This window comes from Nicotiana tomentosiformis, chromosome 5 (genome assembly GCF_000390325.3).
Source record: "Nicotiana tomentosiformis chromosome 5, ASM39032v3, whole genome shotgun sequence".
NCBI lineage: Eukaryota > Viridiplantae > Streptophyta > Magnoliopsida > Solanales > Solanaceae > Nicotiana > Nicotiana tomentosiformis.
This window is the reverse complement of record NC_090816.1, coordinates 65464071-65482949: the sequence shown is the minus strand read 5'-3', so window position 1 is coordinate 65482949 and position 18879 is coordinate 65464071. Positions and strand designations below refer to the sequence as shown.

At 37.9% G+C, this 18879-nt stretch overlaps 1 protein-coding gene across 14 annotated transcripts in view; it reads left to right on the top strand.

Annotated features, from left to right (window-relative positions):
• The first annotated feature begins 1052 nt into the window (after positions 1–1052).
• LOC104111625 (uncharacterized) overlaps positions 1053–18879 on the top strand; it is a 29431-nt gene continuing 11604 nt past the window's right edge. The window contains exons 1-8 of one of the 14 annotated variants that reach the window (XM_070174975.1): positions 1053–1210; positions 3481–3727; positions 7773–7830; positions 14002–14072; positions 15252–15309; positions 16221–16275; positions 16364–16678; positions 18219–18445. In XM_070174975.1, coding sequence (XP_070031076.1) covers positions 3547–3727; positions 7773–7830; positions 14002–14072; positions 15252–15309; positions 16221–16224 — 372 coding nt within the window. In that variant the 5' untranslated portion in view covers positions 1053–1210; positions 3481–3546 and the 3' untranslated portion in view covers positions 16225–16275; positions 16364–16678; positions 18219–18445. The other 13 variants (XM_070174978.1, XR_011407839.1, XM_070174977.1 and 10 more) reach the window with 13 other exon arrangements.

Here is an 18879-nt window from a genome sequence, read left to right as displayed (position 1 = left end):
GATCCGTATAAGCATCTCCATAATGTGATTTTTGAGATGCCTTTTGTATTAGTGGGTCTTGGCCCCGCTTATGGCTTAGTCTTGACCAAAGACTTCTTAAAAGTGCCACCTAATCTTGATAAATCAAGAGTCATGGACATATAGTCCCTTGCTGCCACGTTGGGCCTTATCCATTCCCAACAATTAACTACCAATCATCTTAATTAATTACTAATCTCTCATTAAAATTAATAATTACCCGATTATCCACATAATTAAGAATTATCTCAAATTACTTATAATACTACTCACTTTAAATACACCTTATACACCTTACAATCATGGTCATGTAGTACCTTGTATGGCATTAGTCCATAAATACCGGGTATTATGGCTCGGGCCGTATTTTATCCCAAAATGACAAACTTCGACGGAAATTTATTTTCTTCGATTTGCTTACCCTCTCACCTTCACGAATTTACTTTATCACTTGTCTGAAATAGCATAATGCTTACAATCTCAAAATAATCTTATTCCCGAACATACGTCGATTAACTTACGAAGAAACTTTAACGTACGAAAATGTGGGATGTAACACAAACAAGACCAGAGAACCCCAAGGTGACATACTAGGCCGAATGAAACCCTTATCAAGCAACTCTTGCAACTGCTCCTTTAACTCCTTCAACTCCGCTGGGGCCATACGATATAGTGGAATATAAATAGGTTAAGTGCCCGACAATAAGTCAATACCAAAATTGATATCCCTATCGGGTGGCATGCCCAGAAGATCCGCTGGAAATACATCTAGAAAGTCTCTCACTACCGGAACTGACTCCACGGTAGGAGTTTCAGCACTGACATCTCTTACACACTACTATCAAAAAGGCCTTTGGCGGTAATTTTTTCGCGGCAATAAGGCAATTGTCGCTAATAAATTGTTTAAGCTGAAAGATTAGCGGCACATATCTTTTACCGGCAATAAAAATAATTTCCACTAAGAATTACTAATTGAATTGTATTTTTTATTATTTTAACTTTTTCCTCCGCACAAAAAGAGAAATATATTTCCCTCAAATTTTTTGGACTGAGAATTAGTGATTCCCTCCCATTAGAAAGGTTTAGGAAAACATATTCTCTTTAATCGAAAGGGATATCATCACTGCCATAGAAAACCTAAATCGCTGCTGCGTCAACAGCCTGCCATAGTCCCCGTCGATTCTTTTCTCAGGTAAGTTCTCTCGTCCATGTTAACTTCTCTTATTCCCCTGTTAAATCGATTGCTTGCAATCATTTTTCAATAGATTTTGGATTGATGCTGCTCAATTATTTATATGAATTGATTTACAGTGGATTGATGCTTAATGCTGCTTGATTGTTTTTACGGATTGATTTACAGTGGATTGATGTTGCTCGATTGTTTATATAGATTGATGTTGCCCAATTATTTATATAGATTGATTCTGCTTGATTGTTTATTTCGTTGCACCTTTCTTATTAAAAGTCAGAACCTATTCTTTATGAACCAGTGTTTAAGACTGAACCTAAAATATATATTTTTGCCCTTTAATTTGCCTCATGAGTTCACAGATAATTTTTGGCATGATATACTACTGCCATGACTTATTATCTTCTGTGTTAAAGGTTCATGTCATAGGTGTGAGATTTGCTAGAGCAGCAATTATGAATAATCTACAAATTAGTGTGCTATTGAGTTAAAAGAAATAGTGTGCATGTAGTAATTTGTAAATGATTATGAAACTATACTAACCAGAACATTTAAGGTTTTAGTTAGATTAGTAGTACAGAATTCCATTCTTAAAAGAGAATTTTATTAAGCTAGTAAATAAGCTAATTAAGCAAGCTGTGGTATTTTTGTTTCTTTTTTGTCATCAGGGAAAGGAATGGCGGCTTATTCGAATTCATATAATGATTTGATAGGCATTGCATCTTAGGAACTTATATTTGCTTAGGAAACTTTGATTTCAAGAGTTCATGTTTGGCTGTAGATCTTTAAATAGACTGTGAATTTGTGAAAGTATAGCTTTTTCTGTGTTTGCTAAGTCGTTTATGATAACTGGCTACTGTTAGATTGATAGTCGATTGATTGAATTGATTCCTCCTCTATTATGGTATTGTTTTATGAATTGGTTCCTCTGTATATTTTCTAAGGCTACTCTTCACCATGTAAAATCTCAATAGCCAATAGAACACTCAACTATAGTAATTCATTCGTTTGTTAAGAAACAACTTGGGTTGTTAGCAAATTTCCAAATCCTTCGACAGTCAGTACCCATTAGTTTCTTGGTAGTTATAGTCAAAATGTCGAGTCTTAAAAATTTGTATAATTTATAAATTTAATAATTCCATTCTTAAAAAGTTTATGAACCAATATGGTAAAAATTGGCAAGTTGTCTTTGGCTAGATTTCTTTTTCATTTACATGTTTGTTCTATGATGACTATGATTTATTTATAAATAGCAAAATATTCCATATCGATTCAGTCCCATGTAGTAGCCCCATGTCACTGCAATCATCGTCGTATTGTTTAAAAAGTCCACAACCTTTTAGGCTTTGCATAATCTGTTAAATTTTTTAAGTTTATTTACTCTGTCTCTTTCTTGTCATTTTTGGTTTAAGTAGTCTTTAACTGAAACTTTAGATGGATGATTTCATCGCAATTATATTATTTTTTTTAATTTATAAATGTATACTTTTAATATATAAATTAACTTATATTCTATTTAGTTGTAGAACTAGTTATACTAACGCTCAATGAACAAAAGAGTTAAAAACAAATTGGTAAAAATGGAGTATATATCTGGAAAGTCAACAAATAGGAGTAGTAAGTTTTGAAAATTTTAAAATATATGATATATAGTTCTTCTATAAAATATAAGTTTAATAATTCTATTCTTAAAAGATTTATGAACCAATATATGAAAACCATAGAATAAGTGTAATTTATAAGTTTAATAATTCTATTCTTAAAAAACATTTGAACCAATATATGAAAATCATAGAAGAAATTAGAAATAGTATAACTGTTTGATAGTTTAATTGTTAAAATAATAGTTTTAGTAGATTTATGTTTGATAGTTTCTATTGTTAAAATGATATCTTTGAGCTATGGAATTACCTACTAATATGATGATTATTTTATTTTGAACTACCTTTTTGATTAATTCCTTCTTTTTACTAATGAATTTGTAGCTCTTGCAGTAATTATAGAAAAGAAAGAAATTTCTTAAACGTCATGAAAAATCCTAGAAATAAAAGATAGATGTATTGTGAAAGAGTTAGTAAAGAATATTTGGATGGAATAGATAATTTTTTAAATCATGTCTTTTCTGAAAAATACGTGGAGAAAAAATTGCATGTCCTTGTACGGAGTGTGTGCTTATCCATCAAGTAAATCGGGCTACAGCATATGATCTTCTTGTGATTAATGATATTATACCGTCATATGATACTTGATTTTGTCGTGGGGAGTATCTAAAGGGATCAAACAATGCTGGAGAAAATAACTGCAGCCAGTCAAATCTAACGGGCGATGATATACGAGGAATGATACATGATGCATTTGGAGGTGTTACACAGTTCATGGATAATGACATTAGTGAAATTGGTGGCATGGAGCAAAGCATACAAGAGAATACTGCTCATCAATCTGGAAATCAACCTTATCCAGAGGTGGATAAGTTTGAACGACTCATGAAGGAGGAAAATGAAGAACTATATCCTGGATGTAAGAAATTTAGCAAACTATCTTTTTTGCTGCATATGTATCGTATAAAATGCATGTTCAAATGGTCAAATGAATCTTTTAATTTTTTGCTTGGACTATTGAAAGATGTGCTGCCTGAAGGAGAAAAATTGCCTCCCTATTTCTATGAGACCAAAAAGATAGTTGAAGGCTTAGTCTTAAAGTATGAAAACATTCATGCTTGTCCCAACGATTGCATGCTTTTTAGGAAAGAGTTTGCTAATAAGAATGTTAATGAATGCAAAGTTTGTAGGGCTTCTAGATGGAAAAATGATGCTAGAAAAATTCCAGCCAAGGTCCTAAGGTATTTTCCTTTAAACCAAGGCTACAGAGATTGTTTATGTCTTCAGAAACTTCTAAAACATTGCGATGGCATCATGAAGAGCGCAAAAAAGATGGAGTTCTACGGCATCCTGCAGATTCAGAAGCTTGAAAAAATTTTAATAGTAAATATCCCGAATTTGTTGGGGATCCTCGCAATGTGCGCCTAGAATTAGCTTTTGATAGGTTTAATCCATTTGGCATAATGCGAACAGTACACAATACATGGCCAGTGATTTTAATGCCATATAATCTTCCACCATGGATGTGCATGAAACAAGAGTTCTTCATTTTGTCCTTACTTATTCCCGGACCAAAAACGCCTGGCAATTATATTGATGTCTTTTTGCAACATTTAATAGAAGAGTTAAATGAATTATGGGATGTTGGAATAGAAACATAAAATTCCTCTACTAAGGAGATACCAAATGCGAGCAGCTCTTATGTGGACTATAAATAATTTTCCAGCATATGGTACTCTCTCTAAATGGTGCACTTATGGTCGGTTTGCGTGCCCTTCTTGTAACATAAACACTCAATCTAGAAGGCTCACACATGGCAGAAAGTTTTGTTACATGGGGCATCAGCGCTTCTTGAAGTCGGGATACAAATATTGGAATGATGCAAAATCGTTTGTTGGTACAAAAGAAACAAGACGTGCACTTTGTCCAGTATCTGGGGCACTAGTGTTGAATCAAGTTAAAGATATAAAATTTACTCTCGGCCAGTCGAGTGAATGGGTAAGTGGAGTGATGAAAAACACATGAAAAAAAGGAGTATTTTTTTCGATCTTCCTTATTGGAAGTCTAACTTGGTGCGCCATAATCTTGATGTGATGCACATAGAAATGAATGTGTGTGATAACTTAATATAACGATCTGACCGATCATTTTAAGCTCTAGCGCGTCATTCAGCAGTTTGAGGCCATGAGCAACTTCACTTCAGGTATTATGACTGGTACGCGTGGTCGGAATTGAAATTTCGAAAGTTCGGAGTTGATTTGAAAAGAAAATTCCCATTTCGGAAGCATTGAGTTGGAAGAATTGGCTAAGGTTAGATTTTAGAGTAAACGATCTCGGAACTGGGATTTGAAGGTTCCAACAGATTCGTATAATGAATTCAGACTTGGGCATATATCCGGATCGGGTTTTAGATGACCGGGAGCATTTCGGCGCCTATCGTGGAAGTTGGCATTTTGGAAGAATTTTATAAATTTGGATTGAAGTGCATTTCAATATTATCGATGTCCGTTTGGGATTCAGAGTATGGAAATAGCTCCGTATGGTGATTTTGGTATTGGGAGCGCGTCCGAAAGTGGATTTGGAGGTCTGTAGGTCATTTTGGAGTCATTTGGCTAAGGCTAGAAATTTGAAAGTTTTTGAGAAGTTTGAACGGAAGTGGACTTTTTGATATCGGGGTTGGAATCCAATTCCGAAAGTTGGAGTAGGTCCGTAATGTCAAATGTGAATTGCGTGCAAAATTTGAGGACAATCGGACGTGATTTGATATGTTTCGGCATCGATTGTAGAAGTTGAAGTTTCAAAGTTTATTAAGTTTGAATTGGGATGCGATTCATAATTTTGATGTTGTTTGATGTGATTTGAGTTCTCGAGAAAGTTTGTGTTATGTTATGGTATGGGTTGGTACGATTGGACGGGGTCCCGGGGGCTCGGGTGTGTTTTGGGGTAGTTCCGGACCAAAACAGAATGATTTGCTGCTACTGTATCTGGTATCTGGTTTCCTTCTTCACGAACGCAAAGGGAGTCCCGCATTCGCGAAGAAGAACTTTGAGGCTGCTTGGATTTGGCCTTCGCGAACGCAAAGGTTGAGACGCGAACGCGGTGAAGAACTTGAGAAACCTACACGAACGTGAGTGGGGAGTCGCGAGCACGTAGAAGGAAATGAGGACTGGGCCCGAGGATGTTTAGCCTACGTGAACGTGAGGCTGGGTATGCGAACGCGACGCAGTGAGGGCAGAAAGCTTCGCGAACGCGTCGTGAGGAACGTGAACGCGAAGAGGAAATCAGGGGCAGTGTGTCTTTGGCCTTCGCGATCGCGATGGTCTTTCCACGATCGCGAAGAAGGGCAGACCTGGGCAGTGAAGTTTTATATACGGGATTTGGCCATTTTCCTCCACATTTTATTTTGGTTGGGCAATTTTTGGAGCCTTTGAAGAGAAGATTTCATCATCTATTATGAGGTAAGTAATTACCGTACATTTGTGAGTTAAATACATGGTTTATATATTGATTTAGACATGGAAATTTATTGAAATTATGGGGTTTTGGTAGGAAATCTAGAAATTTGTATTCTTAAATTTTGATCACGAAATTGGGCATGAAATGGAGAATAAATTATATATTTGAGTTCGTGGGGTTATGGGTAAAGTTTATCTTCGAAAATGTTCGGAATCCGGGTATGTGAGCCAGAGGGTGATTTTATCAACTTTTCGAACGGAGTTAGAAATTGTTATAAAATAATTAATTATGAGTATTAGAGTATATTTTGATTCGGTTGCGTCATATTTGACTAGTTTTGGAGCGACGGGCATCAGTTTGAATTGTCAGAACGGCTTTGGAGTCGGTTATGGAATTTCAGAGCAAGGTAAGTCTTTTTTCTAACCTTGTAAGAGGGAATTAACCCCATAGGTGAACTAAATATTATGTGATTCTATTTATAGGGGCTACGTACGCACGAGGTGACGAGAGTCCGTACGTAGCTACTAACTATGCCTATGTCCGGGTAGTTTTAGGCTTACATCATGCCTTGTTGCGATTGTTGTTGAATTTATGATTATTGCTTGCCTTGGAAAGGAGCAAGATTGAGTTAGCTTATTAAATGTTTTGAAAGGAGTTGAAATTGAGGAAAAGTTGAGAACTTAAAGGTTTTCATTTGAACTTCATATTTTTGAAAAGAATTGAGGAACACCATAATAACTTAAGAAATCTATGTGTAACCGCGTCGCATGTATGTTTCACGAGCGGGGTAATTTTCTTAAAAAGCTACAAGCTAAATTTCCCTTATTTTAAAAAGAATCAAGAAAGAGATATGATTTTAATGTTAAATTTATATTTGACCACGTCGCAAGTATGATCCGCGAGCGGGGAAATTCCTTAAATTAATATTTGACCGCGTCGCACGTATAATTCGCGAGCGGGGTAATTCCTTCTACCACTCGTATTGGATCGGGCCGTTCGCCTCGGCAGGATTTATGTACCACACTCTCATGGAAGTGGGCTGTTCGCCTCGGTAGGTTAATAGATGCATCTATAGTTTGCGACGTTCGACCCTCAGCAGTGTACAGTTTACTTTTATGTTGGATCGGGTCGTACGCCTCGGCATTTCCTATGTTGGAGCCAGTGTATCTGAGGGTTTTTCCCTGATTTGAATTATGACAACCACCTCTTTAATGAGATCCACTACATCTATATATATATATATGCTTCGGTTACGGAGGGAACTCGCTAGTTGAGCGCTTGAGTAAATTGTAAAGAGGAAAATTGTACCACGTATTTTATACTTGTTTGTTTCATATATTTACTATGTCTCATATTCATTCACTTCTTTACTGTATCTTATATTATTGATGGTCGCAGTAAGTGTCGGAGTTGACCTCTCATCACTACTTCTTCGAGGTTAGGCGGAACACTTACTGGGTACGCGTTGATTTACGTACTCATACTATATTGCTGAACGTTTTGTGCAGGTACATATAAGACTATTGACCTTGTGGGCGCGGAGGCGTGGTTATTACGGGGAATTAGGTGAGCTGCATCTTATGTACGACCCGCAGCCAGCAGAGTCTCCTTTAGAGCATTGTATTTTCTTTCCTGTCCAAATTTGTATTTCGGACAGTTATTGTATTTTATTTTAAATTTTTAGAAAATGCTCATGCACTTGTGACACCGGGTTTTGGGATGATTATGGGATGTTCAGTATTGGAATTGGAAAATATTGTTATTTATTCTGTAAATTCATCTTTTACTAGATAAATTGAAGTAAAATTTATGATTTCAAAAATATTAAAATGAGAATTTAATTAATTAGTTAGTATTGGCTTGCCTGACAGTGGTGTCCGGCATCATCACGACCTTTAACGGATTTTGGGTCGTGACAACATGGTATCAGAGCACTAGGTTCACTTAGGTCTCACGAGTCATGAGCGAGTCTAGTAGAGTCTTGCGGATCGGTACGGAGACGTCTGTACTTATCATCAAGAGTCTACAGGGATGTTAGGAGCACTTCCCTTCTTGATTCCTCATCATGCAATTTGATTCCTTTGAGGCTTATGCTTTAATTTATTTCCCATTCACTCTTATGCGACGTGAAGCGCTGGTTGTAAATCGGGAATTGAGGAATTGTAATGGTACTACAGATGTGGTGCGGGATGTTTCTCCTTGCGTAGTTGATTAGACTATTGTCGTCGCTTTGTGGAAGGATATTCTGTCATTTCAGCCCAGTAACTATACTTCTGAGAGATTTGAGGCTATGCACAGGTTGTTATGATGCTCAGGAGTTGTTGTCGCACAGTATTGATGTGATGATAGGATGCTTGCCTATGTGTCGGGGCAGTAAATGACTTAGAAGGAGGTTTACTTAGTGCATGGTTCCAAGATTCAGTATCTTATTGCGGCAGAGCCTATGAATGTCCAGATTTGGGTTGATAGAGTAACGAGGCTTGGTATTTCTAGTGTGATGGAATCTTCATCTGAGGTGTGGTGTCGTCGTCCTTGATTGAATGTGTTAAGTTCGCCGGTGTTATGATTTTCTTTGATTCGCGTTTGGGGCAGGGTAGCATATGGGTTCTGTGGTAGGGTGACTACACGCCTTGAGAAAGTTTAGAGTGATTTAGGATTCATGGTGGACCGTGACTAGGTCTATGGACTTAATTTTGAGTATTGGCTGCTATATTGAGGAAGATTGGGTGTGACAGGAGGGAGTTGCTTGATATGAAAAAGGATACAACATGACTTTGGATTGGAATGTATTGTCCCATCTTTAGTTGATATCTATGAGGAGTGAACAGACCTGTACAGCTGGTGAATGAGCACGGGCTCAGGATGGGTTACTGATTTCATAGTTATTGTACCTAGTGCAGCGACATTGGATGATGTCGGCATGGAATTTCCACAGGTGAGTTATCTCCTATAAGTAGGTTAGCGGTTGCGTGGTGTTGATAGGGCTGTCGCGAAAGAATTCTACTGGTTATCTGGCAAGAGGTCGAATATGTGAATGTGGTTAGTAATTCAGAGTGTTCATTAAAGGTCAAATGGAAGGATTTCGAGGAATTTGGCGAGTTGGTTGTGCAAGATCAGTTCAACGATGAAGAAAGAATCTTGGTGGGTTCTAGAGTTATGCAATGGTAGCTTCAAGCTAAGTGGGAGAGTTCCACCACCTACGGTTGGATTGCATGGTCGGCTAATTATGAGATTTTTTGTTATCGGCATATTGATGGGATATTATGACTTAGGAAAAGAGAACATCAGCGGTAATTTGAGCAAAGGATTGAGGAAGGTGTGCTATAGTAGGCCTTATTGACTCATGTTCAGATTTTGGGAAGATTCAGGATTTATGCTTCGTGTAAAGGTGATTTACAAGGAAAGTGCTTCAACCGGGTGCTTCTTGAAAGGGCATTCATGTGCTAGTGGAGCCTTGGAGTTTGATTATATTCGGGACCAAGTCAGAGTAGGTGACTCTCAACAACAGTCCTAGTGGATTTAAAAGTTAAAGTGTGGTGCCTAAGGATTTCGAGTCCGTAGTATGGTTAAGTATCGAGCTGTTGCAGCGGATTATAAAAGTGGCTTGGAGTGTTCCATGTTATCTTCGGTATGCGGTGTAGCAATGAAAGAATGGGAGAAAATAACTTTGGAATCGTAAAGGAAATATTAAAATGGGTGTACCAGTTGAAGATGCGGATGTGCGCACGAGGAGGGTGTGAGATGGTTCGTGGGTTTTGGGGACAGTATGGTCTCGTGAGATGGGGTCACTCAGGATGAGTGCGGATTGAGTTTGTTATATTGATAAAGGAGTTGTTGTTATTTCTAAATTGTTATATTGATAAAGGAGTTGTTGTTATTTCTAAGGAAGATCCAGAGTAAATTAGGATAAGTCGGGTTCGGTTAGCAATGGTTGAATCGGCGTAGTGATGGCATTAATCAACCCATTCAGTGTGTTGGGTTACTCATGTGATTTGTGACGATACGTGCGAGGTTTGACGGTCGCCGTAACTGAACCTATTTGGAGGCTTTCGAGTATTATGTCATGTTATGTGTAGATGGATCCCAAAAGGGTTATGGTGGTTTAGACCACTACTTGAGGTTGGTATTTCCTGCAGATATGAGGATTCAGTCGCGTGTTGCAATGGTTCTCTTGGAATGAGTTAGGTAAAAGGCTTCTATGTGATGAAGTGTTTACCCTATTAGTAGTTCGGAAGTTAAGACAAAATTTTTGTGCTCTTGCGTATTGGCATGACTAAGTGCAGTGATCAGCATGAGATTTGGAAGTTGAGGATCAAGGTTGCGGTTTGGTGTTGGCAAGAATGTCACGAGCTCGGATGAGCGAGAAAGGACTCAAATGGTTAGAGCCAGTTGGCATTGTTTTTAGCGTAACCTGAGATCGGTATCCTGTGTAAGAAGCTTTGAGTAGTGATTTCAGATTTTTGATTTACTTTACAGCATTTGTGCGGTCGGTGGTATGGATGTGCAGACTTGTTATCTGGTGCGAAAGGTCGTGGGAGCACGTCCCACGGGGAGATTGTATAAGTGTGGCATGTAGTCACTGTATTGATCGAAGATTGGAACCAAGTATGGAGATTGCGGTACTATTGTTCATGTGAGAATTTATGCCTGGAGGGCGCTCGGTTCACTTGGTTGTGGACTGTGGAAGTTTGTTCCGGTTATGATGGTTATTCTTGTGTGTTAGGGCAAAAGGGTTATTATGGACCCTTGAAAGGTTATTAGCCTAGTACAGTGCGATCAGAATCGGCTTGAGGTCCGTGGATAGATTTAAATATGAATATGGGCTTTATATCAGGCCGGATGTGTTCATTTCAGCATAGCGCTCCTTATGGAGGAGTATTCGGATGTTGGATGTCGCTTCATCGTCGGCTATTTCATGTAATATTATATTTCGCCGTGTGAGTTATGAAACAGCTTGATAAATTTCTTATGTATTGGGGTTCCGCATAGCGATGGTGTTATGTGAGCAGGATGTCTCTCGAGATTCAAATCATATACCGTACCTTATTTGTGCTTGAGTTTTGTAGCGTATGGCGCTATCTGTCTCCCCAGGGATGGTATTATGCACTTAGCGTGCTAGTGGCTGTTATTCGGATATTTTGTAGTAATGAGCATTCTAGCTCGGTAAGTATCTCTTTATGTGGATTTTATGTGTGGATCGGGTGGCACGCCGCCACGGGTATGTTGTTTGGATCCGGTTGCACGCCGCAACAGTGGGATGTTGATTACAGTCCCCTATATCTATTTTCATGTGTTTTGTTTTCCATTTTCTGGGAAAGGTTCATAACACCTTTTCGGTTGTCTAATTAGTTGTGTGGGTTGAGTATCCTTCCAGAGATTCATTTTCCTTATGTATCACGTTCGAGTTCGTAGCTTATTGGCACATTGCGGCATCATATGAGACTTCTGGTCATGTATGGGGTGGTTTGTTGCCTGAGCCGCTTATACTAGGTGAGACGAGATTTTTTGGGATCTGGGATCAGTGCGATCGGATTATATGAAGTATATTAAAGAGCAAATACCATCATTTGGTTCATAATGGGGTGATGATTCTAGTCAAAGGGAGAGATTCAGTGATTTGTTGACTCTGCAGTTGGTTATGAATTTCTACACATCTCTTCCGTCGTGGCGATATTGCAAGAGTTGGAACAAGACTTATATATGTCATGAGGTGCATTGCGAGCATCAGATTCGCGGAATTTTGGCTATTTTTATCAGAGGATGTTATTATGGTCATGTGAGCTATGCATTGCATAGTGTGAATTCAGCAAAGGTACGCAATCATGTATCGGTGCATCGTGTAGTGATTGATACGGTGTTCGTATGATGGGAACAGGCCTGGCAGAGAATTCCGGATGTTGGAATTGGATTCTAAGGCTTGTTTGGCTAAGAAAAAAGGGAGAATCTTCAGACTAGCTCGAGCTAGTGTGCTCAACGAGGTATTAAACAGTGATTTCGGACAACTCCAGAGCAGTTCTTTAGCACGTTCGAGGATGAACGTATGTTTGAGTGGGAGATAATGTAACGACCCGACCGGTCATTTTGAGCTCTAGCATGTCATTTAGCAGTTTGAGGCCTTGAGCAACTTCACTTCAGGTATTATGACGGGTACGCGTTGTCGGAATTGAAATTTCGGAAGTTCAGAGTTGATTTGAAAAGAAAATTCTCATTTTGGAAGCTTTAAGTTGGAAAAATTGACTAAGGTTGGATTTTTGAGTAAGCGATCTCGGAATCGGGATTTGAAGGTTCCAAAAGGTTCGTATGATGAATTCGAACTTGGGCGTATGTCCGGATCGGGTTTTGGATGACCCGGGAGTGTTTCGACGCCTATCGTGGAAGTTGGCATTTTGGAAGAATTTCATAAATTTGGGTTGAAGTGCATTTCAATGTTATCAATGTTTGTTTGGGATTCAGAGTCTGGGAATAGCTCCGTATGGTGATTCTGGTATTGGGAGCGCATCCGAAAGTGGATTCGAAGGTCTGTAGGTCATTTTGGAGTCATTTGGCTAAGGCTTGAAATTTGAAGGTTTTTGAGAAGTTTGACCGGAAGTGGATTTTTTGATATCGGGGTCGGAATCCGATTCCGGAAGTTGGAGTACGTCCGTAATGTCAAATGTGACTTGTGTGCAACATTTGAGGACAATCGGATGTGATTTGATAGGTTTCGGCATCGATTGTAGAAGTTGAAGTTTCAAAGTTCATTAAGTTTGAATTGGGGTGCGATTCATAATTACGATGTTGTTTGATATGATTTGAGGTCTCGAGCAAATTTGTGTTATGTTATGGCACTGGGTTGTATGATTGGACGGGGTCCCGGGAGGCTCGGGTATGTTTCGGGGTGGTTCCGGACCAAAACGGAATGATTTGTTGTTGCTGTTTTTGGTATCTGGTTTCCTTCTTCGCGAACGCGAAGGGAGTCCCGCGTTCGCGAAGAGGAACTTTGAGCCTGCTTGGATTTGGCCTTCGCGAACGCGAAGGTTGAGACGCGAACGCGGTGAAGAACTTAAGGAACCTACGCGAACGCGAGTGGGGAGTCGCAAACGCATAGAAGGAAATGAGGACTAGGCCTGAGGATGTTTGGCCTATGCGAACACGAGGCTAGGTATGAGGCTGGGTATGCGAACGCGAAGTAGTGAGGGCAGAAAGCTTCACAAATGCGTCGTGAGGAATGCCAACACGAAGAGGAAATTGGGGGCAGTGTGTCTTTGGCATTCGCGATGGCGATGGTCTTTCCACGATCGCGAAGAAGGGCGGACCTGGGCAGTGAAGTTTTATATACGGGATTTGGCCATTTTCCTCCACATTTTATTTTGGTTGGGCGATTTTTGGAGCCTCTGAAGAGGAGATTTCATCATCTATTATGAGGTAAGTAATTCCCGCATATTTGTGAGTTAAATACATGGTTTATATATGGATTTAGACATGGAAATTTATTGAAATTGTGGGGTTTTGGAAGGAAATCTAAAAATTTGTATTCTTGGATTTTGATCACGAAATTGAGTATGAAATGGAGAATAAATTATATATTTGAGTTCGTGGGGTTATGGGTAAAGTTTATCTTCGAAAATTTTTGGAATCCGGACACGTGGGCCCGATGGTAATTTTATCAACTTTTCGAACAGATTTGGAAATTGTTATAAAATGATTAGTTATGAGTATTAGAGTATATTTTGATTCGGTTGCGTCATATTTGACTAGTTTTGGAGCGACGGGCATCAGTTTGAATTGTCGGAGCGGCTTTGGAGCCGGTTATGGAATTTCAGAGCAAGGTAAGTCTGCTTTCTAACCTTGTAAGAGGGAATTAACCCCATAGGTGAACTAAATTATTTTGTGATTCTTTTTGTGGGGGCTACGTACGCACGAGGTGGCGAGAGTCCGTACGTAGCGACTAACTATGCCTATGTCCGGGTAGTTTTAGGCTTACATCATGCCTTGTTGCTATTGTTGTTGAATTTATGTTTATTGCTTGCCTTGGAAGGGAGCGAGATTGAGTTAGCTTATTAAATGTTTCGAAAGGAGTTGAAATTGAGGAAAAGTTGGGAACTTAAAGGTTTTCATTTGAACTTCGTATTTTTGAAAAGAATTGAGGAACATCATAATAACTTAAGAAATCTATGTGTAACCGCGTCGCATGTATGTTTCGCGAGCGGGGTAATTTATTTAAAAAGCTACAAGCTGAATTTCCCTTATTTTGAAACGAATCAAGAAAGAGATATGATTTTAATGTTAAATTTATATTTGACCGCGTCACAAGTATGATCCGCGAGCGGGAAAATTTCTTAAATTTATATTTGACTCCGTCGCACGTATGATTTGCGAGTGGGGTATTTCCTTCTACCACTCTTATGGGATCGGGCCGTTCGCCTCGGCAGGATTTATGTACCACACTCTCATGGGAGCTGGTCGTTTGCCTTGGCAGGTTAATAGATGCATCTATGGTTTGCGCTGTTCGACCCTCAGCAGTGCACATTTTACTTTTATGTTGGATTGGGTTGTACGCCTCGGCATTTCCTATATATATATTATCCTCGTGGAATCGTGCGTAACATTTGGCAAGGAGCCAGTTTATCTGAGGGTTTTTTCCTGATTTGAATTATGACAACCACCTATTTAATGAGATCCACTACATCTATATATATATATATATATATATATATATATATATATATATATATATATAATGCTCCGGTTATAGAGGGAACTCGCTAGTTGAGAGCTTGAGTAAATTGTAAAGAGGGAAATTGTACCACGTATTTTATACTTGTTTGTTTCATATATTTACTCTCTCTCATATTCATTCACTTCTTTACTGTATCTTATATTATTGATGGCCGCAGTAAGTGTCGGAGTCGACCTCCTGTCACTACTTCTTCAAGGTTAGGCAGGACACTTACTAGGTACGCGTTGATTTACGTACTCATACTACACTTGCTGAACGTTTTGTGCAGGTACATATAAGACTAGTGACCTTGTGGGCGCGGAGGCGCTGTTATTACGGGGACTTAGGTGAGCTGCATCTTATGTACGACTCGCAGCCAGCAGAGTCTCCTTTAGAGCATTGTATTTTCTTTCCTGTCCAAATTTGTATTCCGGATAGTTATTGTATTTTATTATAAATTCCTAAAAAATACTCATGCACTTGTGACACCGGGTTCTGGGATCATTATAAGATATTCAGTATTAGAATTGGAAAATATTATTATTTATTCTGTAAATTCATCTTTTACTAGATAAATTTAAGTAGAATTTACGATTTTAAAAATATTAAAATGAGAATTTAATTAATTAGTTAGTGTTGGCTTGCCTCACAGTGGTGTCCGGTGCCATCACGACCTTTAACGAATTTTGGGTCGTGACACTTAATTTATACATTATTGGATCTTGGTAAAAAGTCTAAAGATAACTTAGAAGCTTGATTGGACTTGAAGGAGATGAAAATAAGACCAAGTTTATGGCCTCAATATCGAGCTAGTGGAAAAGCATATCTTCCTCCTACTTTTTTCACAATGTATCAGAAGGAAAAGGAGTTGTTTTGTGAAGTACTACAAAATGCCAAGTTTTCAGATGGCTATGCATTTAATATCTCATGTTACATTCGCAAACGAAAGATATCTGGGCTAAAAACTCGTGATTGTCATGTTATAATACAAGAACTTCTTCCTCTTGCCTTGTGGAGATCAGTAGATAAATGAGTTAGTTCTATTTTAATTGAACTATGCACATTCTTTCGTGTTCTGTGTTTAGTTCCATTTTAATTGAACTATGCACATTCTTTCGTGTTCTGTGTAGCAAAGAATTAAAAGTAGAAGAGTTAAAGTTACTTGAAGAAAAAATTCTAGAAACATTGTCTGCTATGGAGAAAGTTTTCCTCCCAAAATTCTTTACTATTATGATACATTTGATAATTCACTTGGCAGCTGAGGCTAAACATGCGGGGCTAGTACACTATCGCTTGATATACCCAATTGAGAGGTATGAAGAATATCACTTAATCTTTATTATATATCTTTAGTTGTTAAATATTATAATATCAAACTAATATCATTATTTTATTCCATAGGTATTTGGGTACTTTAAAATCATATGTTCATAATCTTGCATGTCCAGAAGGTTCAATAGCATAAGCATACATAGCAAATGAGTGTATGGCATTTTGCTCACGATATTTGGAGGGTGGAGATTCAAGGTCTTATTGTTCAAGAAAATACGGTGATGAGATTGAGCATGAGACTAGTAAAGAAGAATGTCTTTTTTCAACTGGTGGGAAGTCGTACAGTGGAGTAGATGTATTTTAGTTGGATGAGAAAACATGGTTGCAAGTATATCGACATGTGCTTTTCAATTGCGAGTCAAAAGTGGTTGAGAATTATAAAAAGTAAGTGTTATATTTATTATTTAATATATGTATATTGCTTAATTGATAATAAAATTAATATATGCGAGTTACATGAATAGGGAACATATTGCTGAAATCAAGAGATCACATCGTAAGCGTCGTTTGACACAACAACAACTTGATTGTGTGCATTTCGATACATTTCATGAGTGGTTCAAAGAGCAAGTAAATAGTAGGACTAAGTCATTGGTTACGTTAAATTATTGTCCTTGTACAGATATCCACATTTATAGTTGTATCTTTTATTTGGTTAGGTAAAGGAGTTTGAAGCCACATCTAACATCTTAAATGAGTTTGAAGCCACATCTAACATCTTAAAGGATGTTAAAGTCCTTGCACAAGGGCCGAGTTACATTGCAAAAGATTTAATGCATTCGATGTAAATAACGGGTATCGGTTTCGAACGAAACAAAGTGAAGAATTTAAGGTGACACAAAATAGTGGTGTTATGGTCGTTTCAAAAACTGAAAGTTATGCAAGTACAAGTGACAATACTCCAAAGTCTGCAAATATCACATATTATGGCAAATTGAATGATATTGTGGAGTTAAACTACTATGAAAAATTTAAGGTTGTCTTATTTAAGTATGATTGGGTTGATGTAACCAAAGGTAAAGGAGTTAAGGAAGATGAATTGAGTTTCATACTTGTGAATTTCTCACGCCTAACAGACTCTTGCGATCGAGAACGTCATGAGCCCTTTATTTTTGCAGAACAAGCTCAACAAGTAATATTTGTACAAGATCCTGAAGATCATGAATGGTTTGTCCCTAGGTTAATTAAACCTCGAGATATTTTTAATATGGGAGAGGAAAATAGTTTGCAGTTTGAGTCATCAATGCAGAGTGATGCCACTGACTTGGCTCTCTTAGAAAATGCTCGCGTTCCAGAAGATGAGTATAATGATTGGGTAAGAAGTGGTGTTGATGGGGTTATAATTAATACAAATGTACATTCTCAAGCTTCTCTAAATGTTGGTATAGCTAATGTTGAGGGAGGGAATGATATTGAAAATGAATGTGATTCTAAATAAGATAGGTGGAACTTATCGAATATTTTTCTTGCACGTGTTACTAAGAACTTTTAGGGATTTCTTTTAATACAAAAATTTGAATAAATATACTTTTTGCTTTCAATTTGAGTCATTTGATAGAAGATGCATGTTAGTCAGCTATGGATTTTCCATGTTTGTATTGGTTGATTATTGGTTGAGTTGAGTGAACTCTTTGTGCTTTTTTTTACTTATATTTTGCTGATTGTAGCCCTTGTGTTGAAATGTGCTACGATGTTATTATCATAGGACATTAGTTTTTGCTAGTGCATCAATACCTTTTATCTCTTGAACTATCTCTGTCGCAAGGCTTTGTTTGTGTGCACGAATTGCTATTCATTTGTTGTTCACAACTTGAGATGAGGACGATGCTTCCTCCTATTTTGTGTGTGACCTGCTGATCGGTTGGAGTTAATCTGGTACTAGTATAACTTAATGCAGCTAGTTCATTTCTTTATTTTGAAAAAGGAAGTATGCAAACTAGAGGTCGCAACCGACTGGTAATTGAACAAGATGATGATGAAGATGTGAGACCTTATATTTAGCACTTGATGGATGGTTAAAACTACTCTAAAGCCTAGCCATATATTGAGCAGTTGATGGATAGTCAGAACCACTCTAACGCCCAAGCACGTGATGATCAATCTAATGAGTTGAATAGTTCTGATGGTGGCACTGAGATTCTGACGATTCAGGTAATGCTTTTGTAGTATTGCAATCTGATTATGTATAACATTAGATGATAGCTTTCATTTGCTATATTAAAAAGAAGCAGTTGAAATCAACAGAAGGTAATTGCTGTTTTTCCCGTTCAAACCCATGCTTATTGATATTTTAGATGTCATTTTACACATGCCCAGCTTCATGTCAATCTTATGATTTCCATTTAGAAACTTAAAGATTGATAAAGCATACACACTGTTAACTGGAGACGTGTACCATGAAAAACAATGGAGACGAAAATGAAGTTGTTCCTAGCATACACACTGTTAAATGAAGCTATTGTTGCTGGGAGTATGTTAGCAGTGTTAGTAATAAAAAGTGATAAGAGTGATAGGTTAAAGGTGATACATGGGGATAAAAGTAATAGATTAAAGGAAGCAAACACCCAGTAGAATACTTGTAGTAA